Below are 12,163 nucleotides of genomic sequence, written 5' to 3' on the forward strand. Positions count from 1 at the left end.
TTTTTAAGTACATTTCATTTATTTCAATTTAATAGATTGCTTTACAGTGATATCTCAAAGTTCTTAAATTTATAATTGTGCTTTTAATTTTTAATTGTGCTCTTCTATTTTTATTATTTGTACTAGATTTCTTGAGATACTTTTATTTTAAATTGTTTGTAATGTTAAAATTACAGCACCATCTGTTAACCAAAATGTATCATCTATTAGTCAATACTTTTATCATAATTTCAGAGCATCCTGTGTAGCACGTTATGAATGTTACGTGCATATGTTTTTTTTTTATTATTATTATCAAAAGTAATGTATTGTGCTGTTGAAAATTGTGCTTAAAATATAAAACAAAAAATTATAAATACATAGCGACTTTATTTAGCTTAATATTTCATGAACAGCAAATTATGTAAACACTTTATGCACGAAAAATTTAACCGTATTTATTAATAATGGTTTTGATCCAATCAGCTTTGTCAGCTGAACTTGCATAGACAGTCCGAGCTCCAGGTCCTGTGCATAGGCCACCCATATAGTTGGAGGTGGTGACAAAGCTGGCAGCTCCGTAAACGAACCATTTATCTCCAAGTTTACAGTGCAATGGGCCACCACTGTCACCCTGAAAGTAAAATATACTCTTTTCCATTCATAAAAATAATTCATTTTATATGGAATTTTGAATGAGCTTAAATTTTTATATGCAACCTCTTTATTCATCTTAATTTTCTAACTGAGTCATGAAAACTCAACTTAGTAGGCAGTGAAGCAGCTGTCGCCAACGAAAAAGAATTTTATTTTATTTTATAACCATCGTTGAACAGCCGACCCAATTTTTGGTTTAAGACTACTGTTTTTCAACTCCGTAGTCTTGTAATTTTGAACCCAATGCAGAAGACAAGGAAATTTGCCTTCACGGAGCACTTTTTTTCATGGAATTGTGCTATGCGGAGAAAAAAAAACACAAAAACCTCCCACTGTTAATCTGACGACAAGAGGACTCTAACCTAGGGATGAGCAACACGCGGCCCGTTAAACATGTAATGCGGCCCGCCAAGCATTTCAAAAATTGAATTTATTTTATCGACTTTCTCCCATCGTATTGTTATAAAATTAATTATAATAAAATGGTAGTACATACTAAACTGAAAAATTTTTTTGTGACGAGATACACACTTGTCGGCAACTTGTTCAAACATGTAATACGAACGCGCCGCGTCTCTGCTTGTTTGTGTTTGCTTCTGTGGCGGCAGCACTTGCAACCACTCCTGTGTTGTAGCGCCACCTATAGACTGACTTGCCGCAGTTAGAAAGTGAGACTGAAGAAGAAACACATGTCTGTGAACACTATCAGATAAAAACACTCTACCGACCAATTCCTGGCGAATGACACACGTCGTTATGTCTGAAAGTTGTAAGTCGTTGATATTGCAAATAATGTTAGAAATGTATAATTATAAAGTGTAAACCTGTTAATTATAAATAAATGTGTGTTCCGTGATAAATACATTTTATTGATTCATTCGAGACGCTCGACACTTCTGTCACACAATCAGTCAGACTGGTAAGCTGTTAACTAGCAATTCTGGTGTTTCTTGAAAAGCGTGAGTGCAGTATAAGTGCAATCCATAATAGCATGTCGGAAAAGCAAACAAAAAAAAAACGGAGGGTTGCGGATGAGCACAGGTATTTCCAAGAAAAGTGGAAATTTGATTATTTTTTCACTTTCGTCTAAGATAAAGCTGTATGCTTAATATGCCAGAGACTGTGTCGACATTAAAAGAATATAACATTAAAAGACATTACGATACAAAACATGAACAACAATATAAAACTTAACAGGACAACTCCGGATAGATAAGTTTAATCAAATGGAAAAAACACTTGGGAAACCAACAGGCTATTTTTAAAAATCATGCTATTTTTAAAAATCAGGCTTTTTTATCAAATACGGCAGTAAAGGCTAGTTTTGTTGTCAGTCAAATACTGGCAAAAAAATGAAACCCTTTGCTGATGGAGAGATGATAAAAAAATGTTTGACTGCTGTTGCAGAAATAGCATTTCCTGATAAAATAAATATTATTTCAAACATTAGTTTATCACGATTCACCATTGCAAGGAGAATTGAAGACTTGTCCGAGAACATAGCAACAACGATTCGTGAACACATTGCAAAATTCGAATACTGTTCTTTGATACAGCACAACTGGCTATATTTTTAATTGGTATTTACACCAAATTTAATATTACCGAAGAATTGTGTTCACTGATTCCAATGCAAGGGACTACAACCGGCCAAGACCTGTACGATGAACTAAAGTCAGTGTTGGAAAATTTTTCAATTTCATTATAAAAGATTATTGGTATATCGACAGATGGAGCACGAGTAATGTCAAGCATGAAGGTAGGAGTATCGGGAAGGCTATTTCAAGACATTAAGAAGGTCACAGGAAGGGAAATATTCGTTAACCACTGCATAATTCACCAGGAAAATTTGTGTGCGAAAAGATTGAGTTTGCCAAATGTCACAGTACTAATAATTAAACGAATTAATTTTATAATGTCGCGCGTTAAATCACCGTGAATTTAAAGATTTGCTGAAAGATTTAGAAACTGAATATGGCGACGTGGTTTTTAATACCGAAGTACGTTGGCTTATTAGAGGTAGCATGCTAAAAAGAGTATACAACTTAAAATGCGAAATACAATTGTTCATGGATATGAAGGGATATGCCTTTCCTCATTTTGGTAATAAAGAATGGATGTGCGATTTTGGGTTTCTTATCGACATGACTCAGCATCTCAATGATCTTAATGTGGAACTTCAAGGCAAAGGACAGTTTATTCACAATTTGTATGATAAAATTCAGGGCTTTGAGCGCAAATTAAAATTGTGGAAACAGCATCTTTTGCAGAATAATGTGTCTCACTTTCCACATTTAGAAAAAGAAGACGTTACTACTTCTCAAAAATACGCACAATATATAGACATTTTAATCAACGAATTTCAATCATGATTCCAAATGTTCGAAGCTGAGAAGACAGCGGTTTCCATGAAAATGTTTCCCCATTTAATACCGATGTGGATACAGTTCCCGAAGACTTTCAAATGGAAGTGATTGACATGTAGAATAATACCGATTTAAAACATGTATTTTTCTCAGTAAACATCGAAAATTTTTATAAATCGTATGTGAGCCCTGAGAAATTTCCGCTTTTGATGAAAAAGGCAACGCAAATGATGTCTCTGTTCGGAAGTACGTATGCTTGGGAGCAATTATTTTCAACCATGAAGTTAATAAAAAATGACCACCGCTCAAGACTGAGTAATGCACGATTAGAAAGTTGCGTACGTGCAGCTACCTCATCGATTCCGGCTGATATTGATCAGCTTGCATCGAAAAAACAGTGCCAAATTCCTCATTAAAAATTTCAACTAAATTCGTTTTATTGTTCTTTTCTTTTTTTATTTCTTATTTTGCATTAAAATTTGTATATGAAATCTTTACTTTTTTTTTAAATTTTATATTTTTCTTATTCTAATATTTATTAATAATAATATTATTCTAATAATATTAATATTCTAATAATATTAATATTTATTAATATTATTAATAATTCTAATATAAATAAAGTTTTGTAAATTATTAATAAATGTTATTTTATGTTCAGCCCGCCAAAAAATTTTAAAGTTTTAATTGGCCCGTTGATTAAAAAGATTGTTCACCCCTGCTCTATCCCATTATCAACAACCTTTATTTGTCAGCACTGTTTTCGGTGCGAGTCGGATGCCGGAAGAGATGAGTAAGTTTAAAGAAACAGCTAATTTTATTCAACTTATGGCAGTCATTATGGCAATCATTAGAATTGCACTAAAGGAAGAAACAAAAAACAAAGGAAGAATTTTTAAAGGAAGAAACAAAACATTAATTTATCATTATAAAAATGTAACGTTCCTCGTCTAAAATTGAAACTTTCATACTGGTAGAGACCTAACGAATTTAATATAAACTCATAAAAATTTATATGTTGCCTACTCGTATCACTAGGCAGCATGTGATGCCTATTGTGATACATATTTCTGAAGAAAAAAAAATCGCCTCACCCTATTGTACCATTGACACAAGAACCGCGGAGTTTTTTTTATGTTAACAACATGTTTCACAATAATTAAACATTATTCCTTTTATTGTTTTATCAAGTAAACTTGAATTAGATCATCATCTAATTTGTCTTTCTCATCCTTGAGTGTCATATCAAATAAAAATTTCATTTAAATATACAGTGAGTTCATTTTAAAACTTTTCAACTTGAATAACTTTTTAATTCAATGTATTTTTTAAAAAAAAACTTTCAAAAGCACGTAATCTTTTTTTTTTTTTTTTTTTTTTTTTTTTTTTTTTTTTTTTTTTTTTAAAAANTTGAAATGGAAAAATTTAAAAACCTGCTCTGACAATTTATAATTCTGCTTGTTGGCTCGTAAGGATTGTCGGTCACTGGCATAAACTTTAGTTATTAATGAATAAAAAAAACCATGAGGAAGATTTGATTTATGGCAGTAGTATTTTACTCAAACACTTATTAACGAGCTGTAGTGGCTCAGAACATAGAAAGCTCGCCTCCCAATGATCTACCCTAGGTTCGAATTCCAGCGATAACTGGTTGATACGAATTTTGAACTCGACTCGCAGTGTTGAATGTCCCCAGTGGTAGGCGGATATAGGATTAGAGTCTCCTTGCTGTTGGGCTAATCATGAGTAATTTTTGTGCGGTTTTCCTTTCCATGTTTTGTGCGGTTTAGCTTTCCATGTAAGTTAGTTAAGAGTTAGTTCTCCACGAAGGCTTGTTTCTTTCAATACTCGATCTAGGCCGGGATAGTCTGGCCTGTAGGGCACTAGAGTTTGTGGGTTTGATCACCGCCGTGCTCCCCGTGCAGTAAATGATGACTGATGCACGTTAAATCTGTCGAGTCACAAAGTCCTCCATGTTCCAATAACAAATTAATACCTCTGGGTGTATTGATCCAAGAGTTTCTTTGTCTTCTGGATTGGTTCAAAATTACAAGGCTACGGAGTTGAGCATTGGTAGTCATAAACCTAAAAATTGGGTTGGCTGTTCAGCGATGGATATAAAACTAAAAAAATACTTGATCTAAAGCCGGGATAGCCTGGTTGGTAGGGCACTGGGCCCTTTTCTTCTGACATAGAATGTAAGAAAAATTTTACGAGCCTAACCTTTTACTAATTTTATACTGATGACCGACCACCAAAGAAATCTTTTTTACTAGTTATGGAAACTGGCTAAATGCTGACAGCTACGAGAAAAGGTTTTCATGTTATACAGTTGCATGGTATGTTGTATTATTTTGTTGAATGATAACCGAGAAGAACTACTAGTTTCATACAAATGGCTTTCTTTCAAATTATTCAATCAGAGCTACAGAATGAGCAAATAGGTTTGTTGTGTTTATTGGGCCGTCTGAACAAATGCACAATTTATTAAGATTCCTAATCTTATATTAGAGAATATAAGATATAATTGCAAATTAAAAATACGGTTCCATATGCTTCGACTCTCCTAATGTTAGTTTTTAATATTATTTCCGCGACGGAGAATTTAACCTAATTTTGACACGGTGGCTTATTTAAGCAAAAGTAATTTCTAACAGTTATTTTTAACTTCTATAAGTTATTTTTCAAAAGTTATTTTTAACTACTATATAATTTTTAACTTCTCACATTTATATTTTAAAAATGATCTAAATTTACACTTTTAATTATTCGCAGTTTTACATACTAAAATACATAATTTGAACGAAATAGGTTTTTGAATAACCATATTGTATAGAGTCAGGTATGGTCTCGAGATGGCAGTCCTAAATCAATGATAAATTCAATCAGAAATATAGTAAATGACCTTAATATTCAGAATCCTTAACAAAACTGAAGTAAAACTACACATACATTGGAAGTGACATATTAAAATAAGGAAGAAGCAAAATCACCGGGTAGAGTTCACCAGAACCAGTTTGAGTGCCTGATTTAATTTTAGAGGTATTTATAATTGTCGCTTCTAAACTTCCCTCAGATCCTTCTGGCAGTTAATCCAATTTTGATGTTTTTAATTCCACATTCATCCCTAGTGATTCGTTAAATTTTAATATCGTTTCTGATAATTATTATTAGAAACGGAACATCCTGTATACTTACGTGGCATGGAGATTTGTTTTTTTTGTTCTACACAAATTTGTGTTTGAATATTAAAAGCGCACTTCTGGCGAGATTGTACAACTTGTTCTTGCTGTTTCAGTACATCTGATCCTCCTGATCCTACAACGAATAATAAAGAATGAGAAATTTAAACGTGCATCCTGCTTATCTTATCAGAAATATAGCTGCCTATGCTACCTTTACTTCATTACACTCCAAAAGTTAAGCATACTTTTACTCATGTGTAAATAGTTAAAGTTGGTTAAACTTTTTCTAATATAAATGATTTCGGTCTTAAAATAATTTGGATACCTGTATAATAAATACCTAGCTATGCGTTGATTTGTTTACGCTTTATTGTTCTCGCTGTACCACTTTTAATATGAAAAATATGAAATAAAAATATTCCAACTACCTCAGAATACTTTTCAGCTATGGTGATAGCTACGAATCAAGCTCGCTAAGCAATCATTGTTAAAAAAAAATAATAATAATTAGTATATATGGGTGTACGTATAACTTGACTTTTCGAACACCCCTAACGAAAATCAATGGATTGACTAATTCTGCACCCGTAATTAAGTCAGATATTCTTTGCTCTTGAAATACCAATGCATTATAAACAATGAATAACTCTGCATCAATTAACTCTTTTGAAAAACTATTTTTAGTCTTAATATTTTGTTTCATAATATTTTTTTTTATATAAAGGTCTTTTTTAGAAACACTTTTGCATGGCTTTGTATAACTGCGTATTGCATAAGTTTGCATATTGCATAACTTTGTATTTTGCATAACTAAGTATTCATAACTTTTGGATGCCAGTGTAATACAAGCTTTTAAAACATGCAAATTTAAATATTCCAGAGCATCATTTATGCCGGATTCAAAAATGTTATTTATCTTTATTTGAGGGCAAATGCATCATATCCATAGATAACAATGGCAAATATTTTCAGCTGAAAATTTCTTTGTAAACTTGATAATTTTTTTGATTTTTTCTTTTTTAAATTTTGCTTTTTTTTTCTTTAGCGACCGATTTATACACCCGAGATACTAGAAATTTGCTATCTCACAATCAAAAGTAGAAGGTTGACTTAACACTGAGGTATACGATATTTGTTTTCGTACTTAAAGAAAGATGTCAAAAAATTATCGCTCAAAAACACAATCATATTAGTTTTAATATCTGTTTTATGGATTACTTTTTTGTTATGAATTACTTATTTTGGCTTTATCCCAATTCTGTTTGAAATTAGCTTTTTCAAACTAAAAACAGGTTTGTAATTGATATCTGAGTTAAAATATTTTCCCTTCCTAATTCCCTTTCACTCTATTTTCATAAAAAGAAATAAAATTAACGATCATAATTATTAAATAATACAAATAAATTAACGATCACCTGAAAGACTCTTTTCAATAAATGTTGTGAAAGAAATTGTGTTTTAAAAATGTTTTAAATTTTAAATAGTTCGCTATTTTTTTTTTTGTTAAATTTTCTTAAAGACAATAAAATTTCAAATATTCCAAAAACAATTTTAACTTTTATAAATGTTCCGCTTTAAACTCTTCCTTTTTATTCTAAACAAGTAGAAAAAAATATTATTTGAAGAAAAATGAGACTGAAAAAAAGACTGGTTTGAAAAGAATGCATTTGTTTATTTGTAAATTTTAAATCGAAAGTTTCATTTACTAAGGAAAATTAAAATTTTGTAAAACAGTCAAATAGTACGTCATGCACTTACCACAAGTAGCCGAAGATAGCCCCCGAAAATGAGGAAAATCAAAAGTTAATTCGGGGGCTAACTTCGCATTTTTACGCCAAATAAATAAAAATCAAATTTTATATTGTATTCGTTTGACCATTTTTTGACCACAAATGACCACCTTTTAAATTTTTTTGACCACCCTTATTTTGGACATAATCCTGAAAAATAAATTCGGGGGCTAACTTCGCATTTTCACGCCAAATGAATAAAAATCAAATTTTTATATTGTATTCGTTTGACCACTTTTTGACCACAAATGACCACCCTTTNCTCCTATGAATTTTCAAATAGATTTGGAAGAAGAAGAATGGAAAAAAATTGCCCCGACGAATGTATTGAGAAGAGAAAAAACTAGAATTCGTAATTATAGGGAATTACAAACAGGTTGGACAGACATAATTGCCCATAAAATTAGTGAAATAGCCAAGCTGCCATGTGCGTTTAGTTTCAAACATGCGAAAATTTCCAACATTGAAAATAAGGTTTGGTTGAAAATTGAAGGTGTCTGTAACGAGTGCGGTTGCCAGCTTAATGGTCATTGTTTGAATAAACCCAAACAAGATCGTGGAATTTCTATTCAAGTTTCAACGTCTGACACTAGAGGAATATTGCACATCCAGAAAAGACACTTAAGAGGTAACAGGCACACAGAGGTTGGCGAGAGTCTCCTTCATAAAAAGGCATCCACCTGGCGAATGGATGCTTCAAGAGGTATGCATTTTGTTGAACCTGTACCAAGTTATATTCCTTCGTTGAGCGTACTTCGTAAAGCTCGTGAAGAGGCTGTAAATAGGGATTTAAATATTAATAAAAATTTAGATTGTATGTCATCTTTACTATATAAAAAATATGAAGGCGAATTTGCAGGTTATATTCATGACATAGGATTAGATGACTTTTATTGTATTTATTTTTCTCCTTCTCAAATAATTTTATATAAAAATGCAATAAAACGGGGAAAACGTAGCACATTGCACATGTAATAAAAATACTTAGCACGAAAAAAGTTTTTTATCGCAAGTTGAGCAAAATAAAAGATTTTTACGTAAGATCATTAGGAATTCTTTCTATGTGTAACGAAATTAAAGATTTCAAAAAACTGTTAATTGCCCTTTTCACAGTTGCACTGAGCGAATGCTGTGGTAAAGATGACAACGGAAAAGATATAGAATGTCAAAAAAAATTTGCCTGTTAATTGGCAGAATAAAAACATATGAAATTAATTTGGATCACGTTTCCTTCGATAATGATGAAGAAAGTGGAGATGATGGAGTAGGCACAAGAAGTTATACAGACATCGACATTTTTGAAAATGAAATAGGTTCAAGTGATGAGCAGCTTATTGATAAGTTTTTAGAAAAAAATCATAAGCGTGCTCAAAAGAATGCCGATAAGAGCCACGAAACTAACAATCCTAACCCCTATTATTTACCGGAAATAATTAAACCCTTACTAAAATTGGCCAAATATGTCGTTTTATGGACTAATATCTTAAAACAAACGTTTAATTCCACTTACGACGTGGCGTCTTCAGCAATAGTTGAAGCTTATTTCAAAAACTTAAAAACAACTGTCTTAGATGGATATGGCAGTATACTTCGAACTGACAAATTTTTCGTAAAGCACATGAGTTCTATTCAATCAGCATGAGTATACAACAGAGCAATAAATAATACCCAAAGAAAAAGAAGTATTACTACAATAAAGGACGAAACAGACTTTTCAAGTAATAAACGTCCGAAACGAGAAAAATTTTTGATAAAGAAATTATAATTAACTCAAAAGAAGGACAGACAGCATCAAATGAATTGGATTCGAATAAAAAAAATATTATTTTTGATAACGTGGATAATGATAACACGAAGTATTATCATTATAATAAGCAAAAAGTATTACCTAAAGCGTGTCATAATACAGAAAATTATGAATTATATAATTTGAATAAAGAGAAAACTGCAAAAACAAGTACGACCTGTGAAGCTTTTGATGATAATTTTGGCTATCTGTTCGCAGAAGAGAATTGGAGAAACAAAAATAAGACAAATGAAATCTATAAACTAGAAAAATTATTGGATACTTATTGCGAAAAAACCGTTTTAGAAAAATGTGGCCATTCCAATAATACGAATGCAGATAAAGAAAACTTAAAAATTTCACTAAAACAAAATAATAAAAAAAGAGGAAAATACGTAACACCTTGTCCAGAAATATCTTTCATACATAATCGATCCATCAGAAAAAAAAAACAAATTCTATTAAAAGGAATGGTAACATTCAATCTGCTCTATATATTGGGACAAGATTAATGGAAATTCAAAATACATGTGCATTTGATTCCATAGTGGAAATAATGTCTATAGCTTACATGGATAACAGGCATTATTTTTTAAAATTAAATGATATCAATAATGATGAGCAAATATTTTCATTCATAAAAAATTATGCAACAACTGGTTTTACAAGAAATTTCTACAAAGATAGAGCTCTAATTTTAATGAATATAATAAATAGCGATAACTGCAGTATTTTAAACTGCGCAATTAATATTGGATCAATTATAAATCGGTTGTTTAAAGTAACTCTATCAGCAATCGAAACTGGCATGTGTCCTAACTGTGGAATTTTGAAGAAAGATTATACTTTGATTGAAATTCCTTATGATGAAATTATTGAGCTATGTTTGAAAGAGTACATTGAAACCTTTGTGGAGCAATATTTCTTGGATAAAAAACTGAAATGTCCCAATTGCGAATCAAATATGACAAAGAAAAAAGAGCCTGGTATCCATATATTCTGCGACATAGAAATTGTTCAACAGTTTCGCCAACATCACAATGAACAGACGGTACTTCAAGATATACCAGAAAAATATTGATTCAGAAACAGCAGTATATATTAGCTGGATTCGTATAGTATTTGGGACCAATCGAACACATTTCAATAGGACATTATATTTCCTTTTGCAGACAAATACGGAATTCCTGGGAAATACGAGATGATATGCTAGGTGAACGTAAACTTTTAAATGATTCATTAAATAAAAAAATTAATCCACATATTTTGGTCTATACAAATTATGATTAATGTAGTGCATAGAAAGAAAACATATTTTCTTAATAACTAATGATCACTTGATCGGATTTTCAATCTGATCAAAGATCAAAAGATTTCAAGGTGTTCGCTTTCTTTGCGACTCTTAACAATTGAATATTAATTAAATTGTAAAATACGAAAAAGAAAGTTTTGATATTAAATTATAAATATTAAAATATTTGTCTTTTCTGAAACTTAAATTTCAATGGGTCTACGAGACTTCGAATTGTTCAATTGTTAAAATAGTAACGAAATGATTCATGAAAGAATACCTTTTGAAAAATGTGTTAATACACGATTGGATTTACTTCTATTTTATGTTTTTTTTTAGTGCTTTTAACAATCTGTCTTAATCTCATTTTATTTGTACATACTTTACATGTGTTCTTACTTGTATTAGAGTAATTATTTAACACATTTATTTGGTTACAACATTGTGAAAAAAATACCTTTCTATTCGTAATTGCTAAAATTCCAATAATGATTAAGACCCGATTGTATTTAGTATTGGTAAGTTTTGTGCAGTTTGTTTGAAATTGTTTTCTCCATTGTTTTTGCATAAATAAAAGTTATGTCAGTTTGAGAATGTAATTTAATATAGTGATAAGATATGTGATTCTATTTTGTATATAAGTATTTCTATATTTTACAAAAATCAATGCTTTTAAAAATAAAATGTCTAAATGCTAATGAAGAATTCTTAGCTACTCTTAGATTTAAGAATGTAATTTAATATAGTGATTAGATATGTGTTTCTATTTTGTATATAATTATTTCTATATTTTACAAAAATCAATGTTTTTAAAAATAAATTGCCTTAATGCTAATGAAGAATACCTATTTACTATATATATATGGGTCATTCTCACAAAAACAGTCATTTTCATGTCCTCAGTATATTTTATGTTTGTTTTACAACTTACAAAAAAAAAATTTCAGGGAAAATGTCCTTCAGAATGCAGGATAACAAAAGAATAAAAATAAAATTATCAATTCTTATTTTTTATTTATTTTAGGTAATTAAAATATACCAATATGTCATTCCCTCACTTGTCCCCACTGCTGATTTAAAAAAAGAAAAAAATTGTTTCTGAAATAAGA

At 30.6% G+C, this 12,163-nt stretch overlaps 1 protein-coding gene across 1 annotated transcript in view; it reads right to left on the reverse strand.

The window, feature by feature from the left end:
* Positions 1 to 399: 399 nt before the first annotated feature.
* LOC107441451 (ovochymase-1) overlaps positions 400 to 12,163 on the reverse strand; it is a 37,699-nt gene continuing 25,935 nt past the window's right edge. The window contains 3 exon segments of the mRNA XM_071183430.1: positions 400 to 613; positions 6,201 to 6,224; positions 6,226 to 6,320. Coding sequence (XP_071039531.1) covers positions 428 to 613; positions 6,201 to 6,224; positions 6,226 to 6,320 — 305 coding nt within the window. The 3' untranslated portion in view covers positions 400 to 427.

The sequence above is a fragment of the Parasteatoda tepidariorum genome, chromosome 7, assembly GCF_043381705.1.
Source record: "Parasteatoda tepidariorum isolate YZ-2023 chromosome 7, CAS_Ptep_4.0, whole genome shotgun sequence".
Lineage (NCBI taxonomy): Eukaryota > Metazoa > Arthropoda > Arachnida > Araneae > Theridiidae > Parasteatoda > Parasteatoda tepidariorum.